Below are 24,067 nucleotides of genomic sequence, written 5' to 3'. Positions count from 1 at the left end.
GTGTGTTTGGGGGTAGGGGGCGGACTGTGGGGCAGAAAATACAGTCAGTGCCCAGAGAGCTTTCCTCAAACAGAAAAGTAAAACAAGAAACGAGTTTATGCACTTAGAACATGACCATGTCTTTTGTAGGCATCCGTGGAGATCCCTGGATTGCAACTCAGCAACCAAGACTACTTTCCTTATGTCTATTTCCACATCGACCTTGGTCTTCTTGACTAGAAACATGAGCCGGCACCGCTAAACTTGCATATTTGTGCAAATTACCACAGACGCTTCTTTCCTTTAGCCAGAGAAGAGTTCAAGTATCCTACAGAATTTAAATTTTTAGAGAAATTGCTCACAAAAATTAGTTACAGTTGTATTTATTTTTTTTAAGTTACAATAAAGAAATGTTCTCAATCCTTTGAATTGTCTCTTCATTTACATTCTAACATAATTCAAAACTTCACTTTTCTGAATGTTTTACATAAATGGGGACTTCCTATAAATTGCTCACCTGCCGCTTATTTCACATCTTAATGGACATTTTGTGAGGGTTTAATAATAGCGTATTCAAAACCTTGGGCTAACTGTATAACCAGCTGTATACCCTAGTAGTCGCTGGTGATGGCCCAAAGACAAAATAGTGGGCGTGGAATGCAGTTCTCACTTGACAAGCCAGTTTTCCATCCTTCTATATAAGCTCGCTTTACGTTTCACACTTACACTTGAAACTCAGCCTTGCAGGACGCGTGTAAAATCTGTGGTGGCAGGCATCCAGATGGTGTCATGTGAACCACAGGTTTATAGGGAGGAGAGACATCAAGGTCATCCCTTCATAAGACTAACTTACTGAATTTACGATGTGGACACTAATTTCATACATTTATTGGCATTGTCCAAAATAGTTTTATTCTTTCATGGAAAAAAGCCATTAATATTCAAATGAAAGGATCACATTAAAAAACTTGTATGTAAGAAACAGCCTCCAAGAACATTCAAGCAGCAGTCAGAGGGAGGGAAAGATGCTTCAACAGCCCATCAGTTTTCTTCAAAGTATTATCTGACAGAATACAACCCAATTCACCGACTACGACAATTCACAGAATTTTTCATTGTTTTCTTGAGACGCAAAAGTTCACTGCTGCAGTGTTTTCAAATGACCAATCAGTGTTACTTCTTGGTTAAAAAGGCCACTGGTAGATTCATCTGATTGGAAAGAATGTTCCTTCACTGCCGGAAAATCCGCTCCCAAGAAAAGAAAACCGGAGTCTGTGCGGCGCCTCTCATAACTCATCTTTCTCCAGGTCATCGAGCTCCACGTCACTCAGGTCAATGTCGTCTTCCACGGGAAGCTGTAAAACAGAAAACCACCATCAGGCCCTGCAGGGTCTATGCAGAACCACAGACAGGGCGACCCTGAAAGTCTGACATTTCATCTTACAGAGCACTAAATTTCCAGAGGTGCTCTGGTCACAAGTTTCTCCCCAGTCCAGCTCCTGCTTTTAACTTTGCCTATTATTATTATTATATAGATAGAAAACTAACAGCTGTTTAACTGGTCCTTTTGAGGGGGGTGGGCAGAAGTGTACCGGAATAAATGCTAATTTCAAAGCTATAATTTTGTACTTCTCTCAAAGTTAATGAATTCTAGGTTAAATGTTCACTTTACAGGTAATAGTCAGGAAAGCAACCTCACTGAAATTCATCTCGGTTGTCTCTGTCACGAATATCCTATGCCATGTAGCACTTTGTAACAGGGAGGATGGGATGAAGGGTCTTGAGACAAAGAGCACCCCAAAAGGCCCATGAGGTTGATTCTTCAGGTTTATGCTCACGTCAAGGCTTAGGTCTGATGGAAAGGTCTTGTTTACAAGCAGCAAAGATGCACAGGGATCGGGAAAGTAAGGGGCTGGACCAAAGCCCCGACAGCGAGTCCTGTCCACACACAGCTCGGTCCCGGGACTCACCTCGCCGTCCTTGCCGTCCCAGGGCTCTCTGGTGCTGATGGCAGGGAAAGCCCCACCCCCTACGGGTGCTGTAGATCCACGCCCGAAAGACAGCTCCCTTTGGGGAAAATGAGCAGAGCACGGGTGTTAACGATGGACTGCTGATGCGGATGAAGAAACAACTTTTCAAAAATAACGATTTCCCTACTGCCTGCTATGTTTGCATAGAGGCATTTCTCACCTCTCTCTCCCGGAAAAGCACTTCATGAACAGTATTATCTTTTCAATCAGGGACACAATGTAACCAGGTAACAATATAATGACATTCCTGACTAAGGCCTTAGCAGTAGGGAAAGCCAGGTACTACCAAAAATTTAAAAAAAAATAGCAAACATATCTTGCTAAAATACAACTTAAGTATGTAAAAACGATCAAAGTTGACCCAGAACATGGTCTAGACCAACACTAACACTTGATTAACAAAATTCCACACTAACTTTAGAAAGGCTTTTTGAAAGATGGTACCTTAAAACTGAAATCCTTTTCTCAGATTTCTAACAGGAAGCAGAGGCACTTAGAACCAGCCCACAGACACCACAGGCCCCCTCAATGATCTCTAGCTGATGGTGGCAATTTTCACACATGTCAAGCTTTCAGACAGAAGAGTTGTACCATGAAACTGTGTGTTAGGTTTTGACTTTGGCAGGTATTGATAAACATTTCCCTGGAAGGACGTAGAGGCGATCACCAGACTGTGAGCAAGGCTTCTTTATAAAAGGAGCCTCCAAATATCCTCGGTGAAGGGTGCTTAGAATTAGGAGTTTGGGATTAACATTTACACACCACTATATATAAAATAGATAAACAACAAGGTCCTACTGTATAGCACAGGAAACTATATGCAATATCTTGTAATAACCTATGACGGAAAAAAGAATTAGAAAAAGAATACATATATAGATAAGTATATGCATAACTGAATCACTCTGCTGTACATTTGAAACTAACACATTTGTCAATTAATTATACTTTGATTAAAAAAAAAATATGGGTAAAAGAAAAACAGGATATCAAGTTTCCTGTATGTGTCTGACAATAGTTACTTTGCATGGTGGGAAAACTGGGTAATTTTATCTGTTGCTTTTGGCTACTTCGCATGTTTTACAATGTGTATCAGTGGTTCTGAAATTGAGGGCAATTTTTGCCCCCAGGGGACATTTGGCAATGTCTGAAGACCTTTTTGATTGTCCCAACTCAAAAATCACTGAGTGTGTGTGTGTGTCTGTGTGTGTGTGTGAGTGTGTGTGTGTGTGTGTGTCTGTGTGTGTACGCTGCTGGCATCCGGGGGTAGAGGCCAGGGATGCTACTAAACATCCTATAAGGCACAGGACAAACAACTACCTGGCCCAGAATGTTCCGAGTGCCCACGTTGAGCAACCTTGATGTACACATACCAGTGACATTCAAAGAACAGGATTATAAATATGTAAAAACCCACTTCACCACCATTCCATGAACTGTGCTGTATGGGTAGAATAGAGGTACTCAGCACAATAAGTCAGACCTGTGTCACACACAGGCTACTACCTCCGCCAGAATGGCTCAATTTACTAGGGAAAGGCACAGGACAATCCAGGCTCTGGTTTATGTGGGAAATACAAACCGATGTATGTAATAAAAAGTCAGCGGTTCTACTTCTTACTAGTTTTGTGTCCTTAATCAGGTTATTCATCATCTCCGTACATCAGCCTCTAGCTTCCTACTTAATAATGTCAGCGGCAGAAGCAAACAGACTAGAGGAAAGATGTCAAACCTTCAAAAAGGAACAAAACCTTGAGGGCAGAGAGTTCAATCATCATTTAAAAAAAACAAAAAAGGTTTTTTAATTGCTCAATTACACACTTGCCCTCTGGCTCCATCTTCCTTTTAGGCTAAATGCTAACAGACCTCTCTTCTAACTAAGAAAGCCTGGAGAAGCATGGCCACCGCCTTCAAACTCAACGGCCACAAACGCATATACTGGGTTGGCCAGAAAGTTCGCTTGACATCTTACGGAAAAACGTGAATGAACTTTCTGGCCAAGCCAATATATGACTCAAGCCCTTTTTCACTTCTGGGGGCATAATGCACAATTATATACTTACCTTTTCTGGCTGCTACTCCAACAGAACATAACATGACTTTTTTTTTTTTTTTTTTTTTTGGCCACACCGTGCAGCTTGCAGGATCTCAGTTCCCCGACCAGGGACTGAACCCAGGCCATGGCAGTGAAAGCCCGGAATCTTAACCACTAGGCCACCAGGGAGCTCCCATAACATGACATTCTTACGGAAAGATGCAGAAACCACTAATGTCACCTCGGGTTGACCATAGTGTTCAATTGCCGCCCCTACATTTATAAATTGTTAGTTTAGCTTCACTGTTACCATTAACTTCTATGGGTTGTCTGACAACCTGCGTATACGCACTGATGGTGTTTGTCCTTGGTTTTCCAACAGCCACGCAGAACGTGGCAGGTGTGTGGTTTTTCAAGTACGCACGCTGGTGCCTCTCGCCACCAAGCAGGTGCACCCGCCAGCTCTCCGCCAGGCCCCACCCCGGCCAGCTGGAAGGAGTCTCCTCACCAGTGACACGCTCCGTACAAGTTCCGTCTTCTTAGAAAAGAAGACTCACATGTGGCTAGAAACAAGCGTACTGCCACGTTTTGTTTCCTTCCTATTCATTACCGCAGACTTTTCTCCACTGGTAATCTGAGGTTTTCTGTTAACTCCAAGACACAAAGTTTGAGAACCAGTGACCTGTATGATCTCAAGCACAAGTCACTGTCTCAAGTTTACAACATGCTATTGTTCCTGGAAGCAGTTACCTCCTCTGTACTTGACGTGAGTCCAGAGGCTTAATCTCAAGGTTACTTACTACTCTCCTACACTCCTCCTAAGGTTTTCTAGATTGGAATTAGCTGTTGAAAAAGGATGAAGCACACTTGATGAGTAGTCTTCCTGCTAATGTCCCTGAGGGTAGGGATGCCTTTCCTAACTGAAACTGTTCCAGAGACAAGAAGTCAAGCGTTCATTCATAAATATTTACAAGAGCTTATTACCAGCCAGGCTCTACAGTGGTGACTAGGGGTAAAGTTTTGTGTAAAAGATTCAACCTTTGTGGAACTCACAGTTAATGGGGAAGAGGCATTAATCAAATTACCACAAATCTAAGAAAAAGTACGGGTTAACATTTTGTATTTGCCTAAATGATGACTAAGTCAGTTTTAGGATGAGTTGAACAGCAGGGCAGCTTAGCGAGCTTTGTAAATTGGGTTTTGAGTTTGAGAACGTATCATATTGTTTGCACGTTTTGGAGTCACTTCAGTAAGCGCACTTTTTCAAATAACTACATTCTAAATCCAATGCCCAGGGGTGGAAACTCTATCCCCTGAAGTCAGGGGTACAAAAAGCATCCTAGGGTGGGAGTGGGTGAGACGGGACTGCTTGCAGCCCATATGAGACCTTTATGAGAATGAGGACAAGCCCAATGCCAAGTGCACAGAATGGCAAGGTGGCCCGAGAGGAGGAATGTGCTAGTATCACTCACTAAGTAGAAGACTTCCGTGGCACAGGAAGATGACTCCAAAGCTCTAATTTATAAACGTTAATTCTCCGAAATGTGAAATACAAAACTACTCCATTTATTGCCTAGTCTATATAAATCTAGTTTGGAACCAATTACCACAATAGAACCAAACAAACAGATAAAACAAAAACAACTCAAAGAAGCAAGAAATTACCTGAGAAACTCATTAATGCCTTGCTCACTGAACGATCCCTTCAGAAGAGCAAATTTCATCTTGCGTGCGTTAATAGCTGCCATGGCGGGGTACCCAAACCCTCCGATCCCCAGCGCATTCTCAAGTTCAGACTGGGCTCCGGCTTCTGTCCACAGCCACCTAGAAAAGCAGATTGGTTTCTAGGGCAAAGATCCCTTCTGAGTTAGTCAGAACCTGACTAACAATTAAAGAACAAAAGATTACACATCTTTTGAATGGAATAGGTGAAAAAATAAATGAAAAATGAAAGATTAGTTTTTAAAATAATGTGTTCTAGATGCGCTCTGAAGTAACTACAGTTCCTCTCCTATGTTCCCTAGACCCTAACCCCAGAAGTCCCCCTGGGGACTGGTCTATCTCTAGGACTGTTTTTTCCCTCAGTCCCCAAAATACCGTCCAACAAACCTGATGAATTTTCTCTGTCACCTGAAATCCTACCAACATCGTTTGGGTTATTAAGCACATTCTTTAGCAGTGTAACAACTTCTTTTTAAAAGTTAAGGATATGCCATTATTTAATACATATAAAAATGCTCAACCACATCTCTTCCCTTGGGACTTCCTGCGCTGTCCGATCCCTGGTCGGGGTAAGACCCCGCATGGCCCGCAGCGAGGCCAAAAAAAAAAAAAAAAGGGAGAAAACCCTCAAAAAACAAACCAAAAAACCTCTTCCCTCCACTCGTACAAGGGAAGAGAATACAGAGCGTGGGCACGCGGCCTTCTGCAGGCACACAGTAAACATCTGCTGGACTAACGCAGGCGGTGTGAGGCCACTGCGAGAGGGACAGCAGGGACACGTGGTACCTGGGACAGCAGCGCATACGGACGGCATGGAGCAAAAAGATTATTAATAACAATGGAAATAGAGACAAGCTTTGTTTTAAACATTTGCCTGCGTCCGGCCCTCACTCAGAAGAGGGTAAAGAAACACACCTCTGCTTCTGCTTTCTTTACCTAGCCTTCAAGGCTGTGCTAGAATGGAGCTCTGTCACTAATGGCGTTTTGCCTGCTAGCCTAGAACCCAACTACCATCAGGACACGATTCCTCTAAGAAAAAGTGTGCTGGGGTACACATAAGTGTGTTATAAATAAGAGTCCTGCATGACTTCACTTCCTCCTAGGTGGTCAGTGTTTTTATATCCTAAATAAAAAAACATGCCCAAGTGAGCACAGGAACGGAGCCTACAGAAAACACAGAGGGAGCCGCTTCCAAGCAGCTCTACACCCTCCCACCCGACGACACTGAGACAGTTTGATAACTTACCCCCAGATTTTCTTTTTGTATTTGTCTGCCAACTTCAGAAGAACTTCCAAATAAGAATTTCTGCCTGCAGCTCCTGATGTAAACGGACAAAAAAATTTTAAGGTAAAAATAAAGGAATGGGTGAAATCCATCTGTGAATTAAGTGTTCGCAGAGCAAGGAACAGAGAACAGCGCGTGGGAAGCGGCGCGCCTCACCTGTGTCAAGGATATGGGGTAGCACGGCCACGACACAGAGCTGGTGCTCCTCGCACGTCTTCTTGGCAATGTCCTCGTTGAGGATCTGCGGGGCCCAGAAGACAAGGGGGTTGGGAGGCCACGTGACACAAAACCCAGAGGTAAGCCTGCACGAGCACCGGCACTCTCGTTCAGAGCAAAGCACTTCAAGAGCCAGATGAGGCTCTTCCCAAATAACACTTCTGTGTGCGTTACAGAAACACCACGAGAACGTTCTGTGAAGATTTCCGCTTTTATCCCTCAGCCATCTATCCGCGGCGGTGGTGAGGCATTTGTATATACACACGGTCAGAACGCCTGGGCATAGCCTGGCTACGACATTTAGTCGTTTAGACAGATAAAAAAGACACATTTATACGTATTATATATTTACATGAATTTGAGGGTCTCTGTGCCTGTGTCCCCATATTTAAAATGGAGATTAAAAACAGTATCTACCTCTAAATGTTCATATGAGAATTAAATGAGAAAAATCCACATAAAAGTACCAGAACAGTGCTTGTCACATGGTCAGGTGCTCAATAAATGTTAACTATTGTTTTGAGAACGATAAATGAAAGAATGGATTCGTTCTATTTTTAAGACGCTACGGTACACTTTTGCTCACACTGCGATTATTTTGGTACTAAAACTTATGAAAGGCAGCCATTTTCAGACAAGTTTTCCCCATCTGAAAGTACAAAAACACTCTAAAGAGTGCATTTTAAAAGACAAGAGAAAGAGCTTATTTGAAAAGACAGCAAGCTATTACCGCTTTAGTGTCCTCTATCATCAGGCAGAAAAGCTTCCCTTACTACATACAAGTGACTGAAGAGGTGTAATTACCTCAAGGAGCTGAGGAGGCGGGGCGTTATCAGAAAACAAATCAAGGGCCCGGGAAACGATGTCGGATCTCGTCCGCCCCCCGTCATAATCCACAGGAGACTCGCCTTTCTGAAATATCTTGATTGTAGGAAATCCCCTAATCTATTAAAAAATATCACAGTACAAATCAAATTACCATTGCATAAGAAATAAGATCTTTATGGTTTCTAAAACTACCTTATAGGTAATTTAATGTAACAAAAATATTCCCTAGCCTGCATCGACGTGTAAGGGACAGCACACAGAGGTCTGTTAATCAAGGGGTTTTAACAGACTCACTGCCAGGCTTAGCCGAATCTTATTCAAACCCTGAGTATATACTTAACACAGACTATGTGCTCTAGAACAAATGAACCAACTTCAAAAGCTGTACGAATAACTTGCGAAAGCTCGGGCTCACATTAAACACACAGGTAGTGCGATACTGAAAACAAAACAAACAAAACTAAAAAACCCCCAACAGTCTTGAGTGCCAGATTTACTTGTTACAACAGTGAAATGATTTAATTTCGTCATTACAAAACGGCTAGCCTCCTCCCTCCCCCTCCTAGAGAGCCCAGCAGTACTAGACGGTGTAGCAGGTGAAAACACAGGGCGTCTCACAAAGACATCAGCCTGGTAAGCACACGCACCTCGTATCGGCTGGCTAGAACCTGGTTAACGGTGGCGTCCACAGCTGCGAGTTTCACTTTTCCTTTCGTTTGCTCTTTTACCTCTGTAGCTGCCGCAGCCCATTCTGGCTCTAGACTGTAGAAAAATACCGGCACTTTAAAAGTGTATTTTAACTGTAAGCACAAATCCTTTAACTGGTGTGTGCATTTCTGCCCAATCTGGTTAAATCACACTTGGGAAACACTCTGTGTGTAGCTTTACGAAAGGCATGATGCCCCCTTCACATTCATCTCCTGGTCCTTTGTCCACCACGCCCCCCCAAATCTGGATGCCAGCTCCCTGTTAATCACTGAAAATATGACAGAGGAAACACTCGGCCCTAATGCCGATGTTTAACATTCATTCAGAGCCGGAGCTTTTGGGGAGAAGATCCTGGAGGTTACCTATGACCTGGTTCAGCTCTTTCAAAGTGAGCCACATGGACAGACTAAAAGCACCTGACTTAAACAAGTACCTGGTACAAAAGCACTTACTTTTTGCAGTGTCCACACCAAGGAGCATAAAACTCAACCATCCAAACATCTTCACTGTCAAGAACACTCTTATCAAAGGTGTCGTCTGTCAGCTCAATCACGTCCTTCTTACTTGAACTGTCACTTCTACCCTGTCATTTGTGACATTAAATCTTAAGTTACAATTTGGCCAAAAAGAACACTAATCCTATTCTAAATATATGTATAACAATAATCATTTCTACAACTTAAAGTTTTGAGTTCTTCTTTCAACTGAAAACTATTTTACTCAGATTGGGGACATTCCTTAATATTATTCTTTTTACTTGGCAAATAGTATTTACTTTCAAACAATTACCAGTACACTCAGTGTAACATGTAACATGTATCTGAACTCCACCCCTGCTATCTTCATTAAGAGAAACCTCAACATGGCTCAAAGAATCACCTTAATAACACTATTCTAATTCAGAACAGTGCTGGTTCATCCCAGGATATCCAGTTAGTACCTCTTCATAAAGTCCCTACCATTTAAGAAAGCTAAAAATAACATTTAATCCTTTTATCTTTTCAAAGAATTTTCTTCAGTACTAAACCTACAAAGCAGTCAGAATCGATATAATGCTTTCTGTTGCCTGGGCCAAAAGCCATGAGGGTAGGAAAGACAACTGTGCTCATTAAATGTCTAAGTTTGAAATAAAAGGCAAAATCATGAAATCTCTGGTAAGCTCTGAGTCTGTATAAAGAAGCTAGTCTTACTGGTCTCCTAAAAGAGTGAAGGGCTGTGTTTACATATGCAGGCAGACCTTGGAGATACTGCGGGTTCGGTTCCAGACCATTGCAATAAAAGTGAGCATCGCAATAAAGCAACTCACATGAATGTTTTGGTTTCCTGGTGCACATAAAGGTTATGTTTACACTATACTGTAGTCTATTAAAGTGTGCAATAGCATTATATCTAAAAGACAATGACCATACAATAATTAAAAAATACTTCAGTGCTGAAAAATGCTAACCCTTATCTGAGCCTTTAGCAAGTCATAATCTTTTTGTAATAATAACATCAAAAGATCACCGATCAAGATCACCATAAATATAATGAAAAACTTTGAAATATTGCAAGAATCACCAAAATGTGACACAGTGAGCAAATGCTGTTGGAAAAATGGCACCAAGAGGCTTGCTCAACGCAAGGTTGCCACAAACCTTCACTTTGTAAACAATGCAATGATCTGAGAAGTGCAATACAACGAGGTGTGCCTGTGCGTTACCAGGAAGAGTTCAATGCCTTTTCGCAAGAACAGAACTACATCATGGTTAAACATCACACTTCATACACGGGAATCTATAATACCAATCCAGAGAACAGGAATCTTCTTCCCTATCCACTTATGTAAAGATGCCCAGGGATTTCAGCCTGATTGCCACAGACACGGGCCAAGAGGTCATCCAAATTTCATCCACGTTTGCCCAAAGTTGACCTGGAGGAGACCTGGTCTCCCTCTCTCCACTTTGGAACTACAAACGCCACGGAAGCCAGATTCCAACTCCCACGGCCTAGGGCTCTTTCTCCCACTGTAGGCCAAACTCTTGTACCTCGGCCCTGGGCCAAGGAAGCCATCTCGGGGCGTGGTTCCTGGCCTGCGGCTGTGGCGGATGCCCTAGGACTGGCTAAGGGGACCGTGATTCTGAAGGGCCACACCAGTAGGCTGGGTGTCTGACTCCCTTTTGGAGTCGCTTGACTCAACCTCCTATGATTTTTTAACTGGAAGTCCACCAATTTAAAACATTTTAAGAAATAATTATCTTCTACGCAGAGTTTACAGTCAGGCTTCAAAATCATGCCACATTAAAAACTGACATTATACACAGCCTTACTTGTTTTCCAGAACTATATCCACCACTCCTGCCCCCAAGGCGGTCCTTTACGAGCTGGCGCAGAGCACTGAGAGCAGCGTCTACGATGGCTTCACCAGTTCTGCCACCTACGGGAAGACACGGGCCATCAGGTGAGCGGGGGTGGGCGGGCTGGGAGCCTACATCTGATGCTACCTGAAGACTTGAACCTTTACATACCTGCCAGCTTCATCTGATGTTCAAACAGACCTAACACCACGTGTATCTTTAAGACAGAGCCAGTTTCTTCCAGAATGTATTTCCTGCTACACTTTACGCGGGGAAAACTAATTCCTCTTCTTCAGTGTCAGGTTATTAGTGTGAACGAGGACATTCTGTTCACCCATAAATACCATCTACTATTGAGAACAGTTCACAAACGTTTACTGAATGTATAACATGTACACAGATGAAAAAGAAGGTTATCTAGTTAAGAGAGCAGGGGAAATTTCTAAACACAAAGCACCAAATGAGGCAAATGGAAAAACTATTTCTATGAGATAATAAGTAGGATACGAGGGGTTCGAAGCTAAGAAACTAGAAAGCAATCCACTGTTTTCTACCTTGCTTAAAACACTTATTTTGGGCTTTTAGGTTCTGTGGCTGAACTTACTCCTAATATAGGAAGTAACAAGCCCCGTATTAAAGATAGTGACAATAGCCTTTGGAAGTTTACCAAAAACTATGTGCTCAAGAAGAAGTCAGGGGACTATTAACTGACTCAGAAGAATATGGATAATATATGCCTTGAGACTATCTTCAGAGTTTAAAGTCAAAACTAACAAAATCTTTTTAGAAAGTTTCTTCTTTCTTCTCCTTTCTTAAAAATAGAGTTTTCTAATCAAACTGCCCATGAAGAGATAGAAAGTTCTGAGAACGCTTCAGACTTGACGTTAGAAAGAAAATACAGAACAGAGGCATTCGGAGTGGGTTCAGATCATCCTGTACTACATCCTGGCTGAGATTGCCAAGTATGCCACTTCCTAAGACAGAAAGGCAAGACCTCAACATAAAAACAGCCTCCTGCTCCTTATCTACTGCAGACACCTCCACTTTCCGAACCAGTGCCCCTTCCACCACCAATCTCCACCTGGAAATATAGCAAATCAAGAAAAACACTAGGGGGACTTCCCTGGTGGCACAGTGGTTAAGAATCCACTTGCCAATGCAGGGGACACGGGTTTGATCTCTGGTCCAGGAAGATCCCACATGCCATGGAGCAACTAAGCCCGTGCGCCACAACTACTGAGCCTGCGCTCTAGAGCCCACGAGCCACAACTACTGAGCCCACGTGCCACAACTACTGAAGCCCGTGCGCCTAGAGCCCGGGCTCCGTAACAAGAGAAGCCACCGCAATGAGAAGCCTGTGCACCGCAACGAAGACCCAACGCAGCCAAATAAATAAATTAAATAAATTTTTTTTAAAAAGTGAAAATAAAAAAAATTAAAAAAAAAAAAAGAAATACACTAGGGAAAAAGACAGAGAGGGTTTTCTCACTCTAGACCAAGGGTGAGCAAACTGTTCCTGCAAAAGACCAAGCAGTAATTATTGTCATCTCAGCAGGCCACACTGCTGCAGCTACTCAATTCTGCTGTTTTAGTGTGAAAGTAGGCATAGACCATATGAATGAACAAGTGTGACTGTGTTTTGAAAAACTTCATTTACAAAAACAAGCAGCAGGCCAAATGCTAACCCCTGCTCTAAACATTCCATTTTTACAAGTTAGCAAAATGAACAAATTATATTCCAAAGCAGAAAAGCAGGTGGTTAGTCAGAAAGATGAAACTGATCATTTTATGGAACTTTAGAGCTGGGGAGTCTAGGAGAAATGATGTGTCTAAGGCCTCATCTCCAAGTATTTTGACCCCCATCTTGGTGAGGTACCAACTACACCGACATTTACCAAGTTACATGCTTTACATGTACTATTTCAGTGAAACTTCCAGTAGCCTAAAATAGGTTTTCACATCCTCATTTTACAACCAAGAAGCAGATCCAGAGAGATTAGGTATTCTGTTTAGCCAGCAGTTAAACCCAGGCCAGGTTGTCTTCAAAGCTCACTCTATAGTTTCTCTGCTCCCTTCACATTCCCTTTTCTGAGAATGTTTTCTCAATCCGCTGGATGCAATGCAGGACACCAAGTACAGATAAGACAATAGTCACTTTGTTTTTATCGTGATGCTGATTCTCCTCCCCCTCCAACCCTGAAAACTTGTTCTTCTCACATAAAGCAAAACCTAAGATTTTAGACTCTAAGTTTAGTCACTTATATGCCCCTTGTAACAAAATCTTTTTTAAAAAAAGATCAAATGAGCCATAATTTAAACTTTAAATACATTACGCCCAATACTTTTATTGGACCCTGGATATGGCTCAACTTAGCAATTCTGGCTGTCTTAAATATGATGCTCTGTTTGTGACATCTTAAGTAACAGGCAATTCTGTGAAAGACCAGGGAGTCTGAGCCAAAATCCTCTCCCCACTTGCCTCAGTGACTCACAGCAGATACAATTTACCACTATCTATAAAATGGAGAAGCTGTGGTACTTCTTTATTATCAATAGTTTAAAAGACTAAATAATAGCTTTAATATTCAGATGCTATACATGTTTACAAGGCGTAAAGATTCATGGGCAAAATACTCCACAGTAATAGCAATAGTTTAAACTGACTTTCAAATTACAGGACTCTTCTTTTTCCACGCTGATATGCTAGACCTGCCCCACAGTGAAGGGACGAGCAATCAGAGCAAGAAAACACTTGCAGATCTTTTCAAATATTAAGTAATTACAGAAACTTATTAAATATTAAGTAACTATAAAATATCCAGTAACTAGTATTTTTAAAAAACTGTAATGAAAAAAAGGGAAGCACAAAACATCATTACTCTACCATTGCTAAGCCCGTGTGGGCCTAACCTAGTACAAACAATAATAAAAAAACTTTCACCTGTTTGACACATATTTAATCTTTAGAGCAACCCAGAAGAGGTAGGAATTACTCTACACCATTTGACAGATAAGGAAATTCAGGCACGAAGAGGGTGAGAAACTTGCAGGTAGCAGGGCCAACAGGTTATAGAATCCCAGGTTCTCTATTTTCTACCTACCTGCTCAAACTAAAATTCCAACCAATGGAATGAAGTAATTAGGAAAAGTCCTTACCCTGATAATCTTCTGGTTGGTTTTTATTAGATCCAAAAATCTTAATGGTAGGAAATCCCTGCACACCATATTGACCTCCCAGGGACTGATGTTTATCTGCATCAACTGCACCAACTTTTACAACATCCTGTGGAAACATAAAAGAAATATCTATTTTTCTTTCAACCAGGGCAGATTCCACAAGAACCCATCATCTGAGGATGTAGACTCAGAGACAAGATAATAAAGGGCCAGGTTCTATTTGCCAACAATCAATGAGAACTTTAGCCTGGGAAACCATTCCTAAATGGAAAGCTGGGCAACATGCAAGTCAGCCTGTGAGGAAACTGTGCAGCTCCCAGAATTAGCACGACTAAGCATACTTATGCCATTTAACTGGGAAACAGAATTAACAAAAGTAGACAAGATAAAAATTAGAATGTACAGTATCCCTTTGCTCCCTACATAATTTTGGCACCAGAACAAGAGTATTGGGCTTCAATATGCAAATTAACTTCCTATTGTACGTTAAGCCCATTTGCTTAATTAAACTTATTTTAACATACACAGGTGAATGTGGACATCTCAGAAACTCACTTTTAATGCAGTTGCTACTTTCTTCCATTCTGGTGTTAACCTTTGGCAGTGGCCACACCTTTCAGGGGATGAAAACACAAAGAAGGCAACGGTTAAGTCTTTGATTCCCAATTCAAGAAACATTCACCAACAGTCTACTGAGTGACATGCACTGAGGGTGGGGACCTGCAGGCAGAACAGCACTAAAAAACCATGATCGGTGACCTGAAGGAACTCACTGTCCTGATTTTACTATGATCCTCTTTCATGTCAGAAAAAAAAAGCTTTCAAATTACTGCTGAGTTAAACTGTATTTAAAGAGTTTAAACAAACACTATCATTCATAACTCTCTCCCTGAGTGGAAACTTCAGTGTTTATCTGGTCAAATGTGCCTCACGTGTGGTCCCAGTTGTACGGCTTAGCAAAGTGCAGGTTCTTGGGCCCCAAGAAACCAGAGTTCCTAGAGAAGGGGTTCAGGAACCTGTATTTTAATAAGTTCTACTAGTGATTCTTAAATCTATTAAGGTTTGATAGTCCCTGATCTAGTCCAAACTTTTCATTTTATAGATGAGGCAACTGTTTTAGAGTCCAGATCTCCAGTGCCTAAATCTCCATGTTCTTTGGCTCCCACAAGCAGCTTATAGAGGTAAAAATGCACATGCAGTCCCAATTTAGTATGGCTAAGAAGTGAAAAGCACTTGATACCGCAAGGTGGTGAAAAAAGAACACGAATGAGTGACAGAGACAGAGACACGTGAACACAAGGAAAAATAATCTTAATCTTTTAGGTACCAGTACTTGAAAAGAATTATCGTGAAATATAACACACACAGAAAACTGCTTTTAAACATTATATATACAGAAATCTGTTATGTTTATATCAGTCATCAAGGTTATAGGTAGCTGTATTATTTTCATCATTGTATAATACCCATTGTATGAAGACAGCATAGCTAGTTTATCTATATAGGTGACTTTTTCCCTTTTTAAACAAAGTAAATTTTCTTCTAATTAGGTCTCTAAGGACCTAATGAGCCAATGCCACGTGCCTGCACCACGATGAGCTCTCTTCGTACAGGATTTCATTTAATCAGCACAACCACCCTGCAAGCAGGCTTTGTCATTTTCATTTTACAGATGATGAAACAGAGCCTGAGAAGTTAACAAACCCTCCCAATACCGCCCAGTGACAAAGCTGCCTGACAGGTCTTCCTGGCTCCAGATCCCACATTCTTAATCACTATGTAACATCACCTTTCATAGGGCCTTAAGCTTAATCCAGTATTTTATTTTATTTTATTTATTTATTTTTGGCTGCATTGGTCTTCATTGCTGTGCACGGGCTTTCTCCAGTTGCGGCAAAAGGGGGCTGCTCTTCGTTGTGGTGCATGGGCTTCTCACCGCCGTGGCCTCTCTTGCTGTGGAGCACAGGCTCCAGGCGTGCAGGCTTCAGTAGTTGTGGCGCACGGGCTTAGTTGCTCTGCAGCATGTGGGATCTTCCCGGACCAGGGATCGAACCCGTGTCACCTGCGTTGGCAAGTGGATTCTTAACCACTGGGCCACCAGGGAAGTCCAATCCAATATTTTAAAAGTCAGGATCTTTCAGCAAAACGTCCTGAAATGCTGATCCTACTTACTACATATACAGTATGTTTGGCTATTTAGGTGAGCTACTTAGAAGTCCAGGAGTCAAAACTTTACAGGACTTTGTGCCTCTTTAATTTCAATTTATTCTAATGAAATAAGGACTCAAATCAGAGATTGTCAGAGTATATACCCCCTTCAATTCCAATGTGAAGCAATGTAAAGACAGATCAAAATGCCACAAATATAAATATAGCAGCACACCCTGTAACTCAAGGGTTCTTCACCTGGGGTCTATGAATCCCCAAAGGACTGGTGGATAAAAATTGAGGGGCTCTGTGAACTTTGATGGGGAAAAAAAAAATCCTCTATTTTCATTAACCTGTAATTGAAATTTAGGATTTCCTTCAGTTATAAACATTAACAACATATCATAGTTGGTTAGTACTTGTGACTCTGTCACAAATAAAAATCACAGCTATTTTCTTATCACCACTATAGTTGTTGCAGGTATCCTGAAACATCATTTATGTTCATCACTGTTCAGAATTATGGTAGCTAGCTGTTAGATGTTGGTATTTACGTTCCAGTAAACGAGTACTACAAAATCATATCAAGATTTATTTTGATATTTTAATAATGTTATTCCAATATTTTAGGTTTCCTTTGTGATCCTATAGCCTTTATTTTATACATGTGTATTTGTTGGTTTTTTGTTTTGTTTTCATTGAAGGTTTTAACCACATAAACAATACTGTATTTTGACTGCACAGATGACCCTTGAATAACATGGGGGTTAGAAGTGCTGACCCTCTGCAGTGGAAAATCCGCATGTAACTTTACAGTCAGCCCTCTGTATCCATGGATTCAACCAACAGCGGACTGTGTAACACTGTAGTACAAATTTGTTGGAAAAAAAAAAAAAATCCACATGTAAGTGGACTTGCGCAGTTCACACCTGTGCTGCTCAAGGGTCAGCTGTATGAAACTGGGCACTATTAATTTCAATGGTAATTACAAGTTTGTTTTTTTCCCCCCCAGAAATAGATGTAAGGCAAGAGAAGAGCTTTTAAATCAAACCAAATTTCCTAATTACATATTTTTGGAAGCAACCCTCTTCAAGAAACAAAATGGAGTCAACCACTGGTTGTTCCCTTTCCTTTGCCCGATATTCTCTCTGCATAAAATCAATTTCCCTTCCATCTTCACCCCACTTACCTCATCATAAAGATGTATCTTCCTAAAATCATACGGGTTTTTTCCTTCCTTCTTTCTTGCAACTATTAGCTACTTCCACCATTTTTTTTGTCACTGGCTCAATCTCTGCACCCTTTAACAGACTCAATCCACAGTTTCCCTCTTCTCTACCTCTTTTATTTATATTTTGCCATTATGAAATCTCTTCTTATTAGTATTACATGGATGTGTCCTCTACTTCTTTTAAACAATCAGTAAACTAGGTAAACGAGATGGCTGAATAAAATTACATTTTTATGTAGTATTTTTCTTAATTTTATAAAGTACCATAAATAACTGACAACTATTTTATAATACTTACCATGGAGCATAGAATTCTACAAGCCACAAACTATCACTCTGAATAACTTCTCGGTTGAAGTTTGATGGAGTTAATTCGATTACATCATCACTAGACGAATACAGACCGTTAACTGCTATAAAGAGGGTACAGCCCATCAGACCTGGAGTAACAACAAAAAGCACACCATCAACATCAGGGTTCAGGCTCTGACAGGAAACCTGTGCCACCAAAGTCCTTTTCAAGTGAGCAAGGCCCTTCACAGAGGACAGCCTGGGTCAGCTCTCTCCTAACCCCCTTCTCCCCAGCTCCCACCCCCAGCCTGGCTGCTGCTGGAGCCCCTGGAATTTTACCCCCACTGGTGCGCTGCTGAACAGGGAACAGACAGCCCACACCCTCATCTCTTGAGCTGCCTTGGGACCAGATTTAAATACTCTTCTTAGTGCTTTTCCTATACTAACACCTTCATTCTGTACAACCACACTCTATGAGGCAGTACTATTATCACTGTTTTATGGGCAAGGGCACTGGAAAATGGGGAAGTTACATCTAGCTCTGCGACCTTGGATAATCCACATGGTATTTCTTGTGTCATTCAGTTGCAGTATTAGCACGCTATCTTTATTAAAGCTTATTGATGGGAAAAATAATTATTTGCCTCCCCTACTAGACTGTGACTCTCTTAAGGGCAATGATTGTTTTTTAAATATTTTTCTTTCTACTAACACTATCCATGGCACATCATCAGGCACTCACAGTGTTGCAGGATGAGCTCCGAAAGAATGTTCATGTGAAAAATGTTATAAAGGAAGGATAGAGAGTCTGTATTATTAATAGCATAGTTTAGCCACACTGTGGACCAAGAGTGTTTTTGTTGCTACTCTGGGAACTTAAATGCAGATTATAACAATTACATAGAAAAACAAGTTCTGAACTAATATTTTAAAAACCCAAGTTTTCTGAATTGGTAATATCAGAATTTTACCTCCTTTAAATTGTCTGTGTATGTATACACAGACACACAACATAAATTATATATGTTATATACGAAATTTTATAAAATATATAATTTATTTTCTAACTGCATTGTCTAATATCTCCAGAATAATGCTAAACAACAGAACGCTTTTTACTTTAATAGGTATATTTTCCCATTTGCTAGCTTTTGGGTTGAAACAGATAAACTTAATGATATTAAAGAAATTTCTATTACTTTCTTTTCAGCATCTATGAAGATGACCATATAATTTCCTTCTTGTAATCTCCTGATGCAAAGAATTATAAGAGACTCACCTGTCTTCTAGGAAAGCATGTGTGTATATGCCATCTTAGTCACAGTTTCACATGCTTACTTTGTAAAGAGAATTTGGAAGATTTCAAATGGAACTTTTTGAACAACCCAATGGTAAACTTCTTCTGGAATAAGTGTGTACTGGTGTTAATTGTCCTACTGCTAAATCCTCCACCTTATACTTACAAGGCACTTTGAATTTTTAAATCACTTTCAAATGCATTGGATCCACTTGATTTTTCACAGCACTACTAACGAGAATGTGGGAATCATCCCTATTTTGTAATTAAGGAAACAAGGGCAGATAGAGAGCAAGTGGCCCATCTGTGGTCACACATATAACTGGTAGAGCAGCTCCCTGACTTCTACTTCCAAGCTCTACCCATTAAACCATGTTGTCTTTTTAGTGTTCAAGATAAAAATGTTCAGTATGCCACGGGCATGAATAACAATTACACTGTTCGAGAACACTGCATTTGAATGATAGACATGACTAGTATTGCAGGAACTTAACTGTGGACCTTACTAAGGGTGATGTGAAGCCACTAAAGGGTTATCATGCAGGGGGTATGATCAGATTTGCTTTCTACAAAGAGTATTCTGGCTGCAATGTGGACAGTGGATGGAGAATTATCAGGAGAGTGGTTTCACATAAACCAGGGGAAAGACGGAATGAGCGACAGTAACAAAGGCTACTGGGAGGTAAAGCAGGAACGACTGCAAACTGTCCACTGGATGTAATGACAGAGAGGTCACCGGGGTCCCGGGCAGTTGAGGTACAGGAGTGAAAGCAAGCAGCAGTCAGGCTGCACAAGGCTGGAGAGAGCAGGAAGGGACAAGCCGGTGAAAACCATACAATAACTCTTTAAACAAGTTTCTTAGAAAGAGCAGGAGACAGTAAGCAAATGGGGGACAGAACGAAGCTTTCTTTTTAAAGATGGGAGTGAGCTGAGCACATAGTGAAGAAATATGTGGAGTGGGAGAGGCTAAAGTACAGGGAATAACGTAACAAAACGCCTGAATTAGGAGGCGGGGAGGGAACCCAGAGTCAGTGACGGGGGGGGGGTAGCTCGCAACTGAATGACCTCCTCTTCCATTTCAAGAGGTGGGAAAGGGTGAGTGTGGATGGAGGTCAAGCCAAACGAAGTGAGGCTCCCTTGATAACTGCTGTGCAACATGGCAGCCGCTGGCCACACATGGCTACCCCAAACTGAGGTGCGCTGTAGGTGTAAAAAGCACACCGAATCGCAAAGCCTTGGTAGGGGAAAAAAGTAAATTATCTCATTAATATTTCTGATATTGATTTCCTCTTGAGATGATATTTTAGATATACTGGATAAATAAATATATGTTAAAATTAATCTCACCTACTTCTTTTTGTCTTTTTAAATGTGGCTACTGGAAAATTTAAAATTACATACAAATCTGGCATTACATTTCTACTGGATGGCGCTGCTTAATCTCTTCACTGCTGCAGGAAAGATTACAGAGTTTGACATATTTAATAAAGCAAGTAAATTAAGAACCTAAGCAGAGACAGTCCTAATTCTGAGTAAGCTTGAGAGTAAGACTGGTCTTAGAAAATCCTCTATGGAGATCTACTACGTTTAAAGACGTTTATCTTCTTTAAAAAAAAAATCCGTATGAATTATTAGTTTTTCAATATACTGAGCTCCTTGTGAAAGTTTCAAAAACGAGAAAAGCAAAAAAAGAAAAACTATCAACAGTCCCACCAGAATGAACTACTAATATTTTGGTGGGTACTCTTAACATATCTCTACACTATACAGAGGCCTAAAAATTTATATAAATGTGATCTTACTACATACATTCCCTTCTGTAACCTTTTTTCACTCAAAATAAGTTACATTTTCTACATAAGTAATTATGGATTACCCATTACCCCCCATGTATTCATTTTTAATGGCTGTATCATGTTCCTAATCCACTACTGACATAATCTGATGGTTCCCATTTTTTTCTATTAACAGGCCAATGCTAAAAATTCTAATACTTCTTCCCTCCTCAAATAAATATGATTATTTCTTTAGGAGAAAAGCTTACCAGGGGAATGGGGTATGGCTAACATTTTGATATATGTATCTGTCCAACTACCCTCCAAAAACTGACATCTTCACTAAGAACAACACTTATACAACACTATGTACCATTAGCTCATTTACTCTATGTGGTGTGTATCATCATGCCTGTTTTTAGCACAGGACATGGAGACCAGAAAAGGTAACTTGCCTAAGGCCACATAATTAGAAAGAGTACCTTGCTATGCAACCCCAAATTTTAACCAAAGGACTGGAGCCTACAGGAGTATAACCCCAGGAGGGGCATTCTATGGCCTGTGGCAGGAGAATTACCTTCTTTCCCTCCTCATGCCAATCAGGGCCAGCAATAAAGAATGCACTCTCCTCCTCATGCTGTGTCAAGCAGGCCGGAGTCATCAAAGGATGAACCAGGACTGTTTACCTCAGGAATGTGCCTCCTTTCTGTACGAAGATGGTCATGCCTAATGACACTCAGTATAACATGAACTTGAGCTTTTTCTTCTCCCCTAGTAATGGGGCTGGACTTTTCTTGTCTATAAAGTGGCCTGGTTCTCACAGGAGCATTCCCTCCTTATAAATGGCTGTCAGTGGAAATGTCTTGGTAAAGGTTCAAGACCTAAGTTCCTTAAAAGGCAGTTAAGACCTAGTAGGGTTAGAAGGAAATCAAACATGCTACTCAGAAAAGCATTAGAAGATGTACAAATTCCAACAGCAGAAAAGTAGTCAGTAACTACCCCTACAAAACCCCTCAGCCCACTTAAGATGATAAAGTAGGTCAAGGCTGACCAATGCTGTTCTGTTTCTAAAATTCACATGGCCATTCCACTCGCTGATAACGAGCACCGACGGGAAACTGGAACATCCAAGGGTCTAGAATCTATGTGAGCAGATGATTTTGCCATCTGTGGCCTCCCATGATTCCTCCGAGGTAGTTAAGGATGTTATAAATCCACATCACTAACATCTCTGTCCCACACCTGCTAGCAAGAGTACATGGTCCCCAAGCACTCATCTAGAAACCGAGAGGGCGCCCCAAAAGGCTGACTACATTTATTATAATAATGAATTAACTGTAAGAATCATACACTCTTTCACAGCCTTGTCTGAATTCACTTGCAGGCAACTAAACAGAAACTAAGTTCTTTTCCCCTCATCTATTCTCTGTACGGTAATACGGCAAATATGTCTACCTTGTTTACTCTCTTTAGACATATATAAACTCCTTAATCCTGAGAACAACCCTATGGAGTACTAGCCCAGAGTGGTTAAGTAACTAGCTCCCAGTCACACAGCTAGCAGATGCGGGGGACGGAGGGGTGGGATTCAAACCCCGCTATCTGGATCCACAGTGTTCAGGTATCCACTGTCGGAGCACCTTGGCTGGGACCAAGGGGAGCCCAGGAAGGAACGGGATCCTCAACCTCACTACTGCAGTCTCTAAAACTGACATTTACCTAAGTCCAGAAAGTCTGGGTTCAATTTAGTTGTTAAAAGTGCAATCGCATTTAAAGTGCTCTTGCATCATAAGACCCGCTTTAGGAAGGTACTGTTGCCTTTTAAGGAAACTATCCTGATTTATTTCAGGACCGGGTTTTGATATTTCAGGTTTTTTATAAGTGGGAACTCCATAAAACAGGTGGTGAGGACAACTTTCGGTGTGAGGAGCCCGTGACTCTCCCGTACACACTCGAGGCCCAGAACAAGGTCCCCCTTCTAGGTGGCCCCCCAGTACCCAACCTCGGCCAGGGATCAGCCATAGCCGGTCTCAGGGCTCAAAGGCAGCTCCCGGCCTTCGCTCACAGCCGGCCCGCTCCACGCCGCCCCTTCACCGGAGCCCGGCACCGGCCACTCGGCCCCAGGCTCGGAGCTGTCCCAGGCGCCCTGGTTTCGAGCCCGGACTCGGGGCTCCCGCCTCCGGCCGCGCTCGCGCACACGCTCCTCCCGGGTGGGAGGAGGTCGCCCCCGCCAAGGGCGCCCTCACCTCCCCACGCGTCCCGCACTTCTGCCCGAGGGCCCGCGCAGGGGGCTCCGGCCAAGACCAGCCCCAGTCCCCGGAGGTCCCCCACCGCCCCAGGGGCTCCCCCTACTGCGTCCTCCGCGTGGGCCGGGCCAGCGATCCTCCGCGCCAGCGCGGGCCCGGCCAAGGCCATGCACCCGCTCCCTCCCCCGTCCGCGGCCCGCCATGGGGGTTCCCGGTCTCCCAGGCTGCCCCTCCACCCCCCCGGACGAAGAGGCCTGCGCCTACCAAGCACCAGGCGAGCCATGCCGAGGGCCGGCGCCACCGCGTAGTCCAGCCACCGCGTAGTCCAGCCGCCGCCTCCCCTTCGCCGTACCGCACACCCGCCGCCCCACGGCCAGTCCTCGGCCCGCTAGTCAAACGCGGGGCGGTGAGGCAGGGGCGGGCCGGAAGACGTTCCCAAGCCGTGGCCGCGGCTTATTGGTCCCGACAGACTTCTCTCATTTGCATAGCCAATGGGAGGCAGCCGGGTAGAGGTTACCGGTTTGGGTTTTGAGGGGGCGGGGAGAGCGACGGAAGGAGGGACTAGCTGGGGGCGGGGCAGGCCAGCCCCTCCGTCCGGCGTGTTCCTCACGTACCTACGGTCGCTCCTGGGCTTTCCGTCCTTTTCTCTCCAGGAGTACAGTACTTGGTTTACCTCTCGGATCTTTAGGATTCTCTCTTTTCCCACTTGTTTATAACGAGTCCGTTTCCAACCCTCATTCATCCCTTGTTCCCCCCCACCCCC

At 42.5% G+C, this 24,067-nt stretch overlaps 2 protein-coding genes across 3 annotated transcripts in view; one reads left to right on the top strand and one right to left on the bottom strand.

The window, feature by feature from the left end:
* Window positions 1-404, top strand: part of ATP6V1C2 (ATPase H+ transporting V1 subunit C2) — a 51,985-nt gene extending 51,581 nt beyond the window's left edge. For both annotated transcript variants that reach the window (XM_059942212.1, XM_059942211.1), the window contains one exon: window positions 130-404. In XM_059942212.1, the coding sequence (XP_059798195.1) occupies window positions 130-219 (90 nt within the window). In that variant the 3' untranslated portion in view covers window positions 220-404. The remainder of the gene's footprint in view (window positions 1-129) is intronic.
* On the bottom strand, window positions 347-23,717 carry PDIA6 (protein disulfide isomerase family A member 6). The gene is made up of 13 exons (XM_059942210.1): window positions 23,569-23,717; window positions 17,994-18,135; window positions 14,872-14,929; window positions 14,296-14,422; window positions 11,113-11,219; window positions 9,256-9,386; window positions 8,743-8,857; window positions 8,072-8,212; window positions 7,208-7,292; window positions 7,013-7,085; window positions 5,710-5,868; window positions 1,950-2,046; window positions 347-1,334 (listed from the first exon to the last, which is right to left on the bottom strand). The coding sequence occupies exons 1-13, from the start codon at window positions 23,585-23,587 to the stop codon at window positions 1,266-1,268; spliced, it is 1,323 nt and encodes a 440-aa protein (XP_059798193.1). The 5' UTR covers window positions 23,588-23,717; the 3' UTR covers window positions 347-1,265.
* Between the last annotated feature and the right edge of the window lie 350 nt (window positions 23,718-24,067).

The sequence above is a fragment of the Balaenoptera ricei genome, chromosome 13 (genome assembly GCF_028023285.1).
Source record: "Balaenoptera ricei isolate mBalRic1 chromosome 13, mBalRic1.hap2, whole genome shotgun sequence".
In the NCBI taxonomy this organism is placed as follows: Eukaryota; Metazoa; Chordata; class Mammalia; order Artiodactyla; family Balaenopteridae; genus Balaenoptera; species Balaenoptera ricei.
The sequence above is the reverse complement of the archived record's forward strand: the minus strand, read 5'-3'. Positions and strand labels throughout refer to the sequence as shown.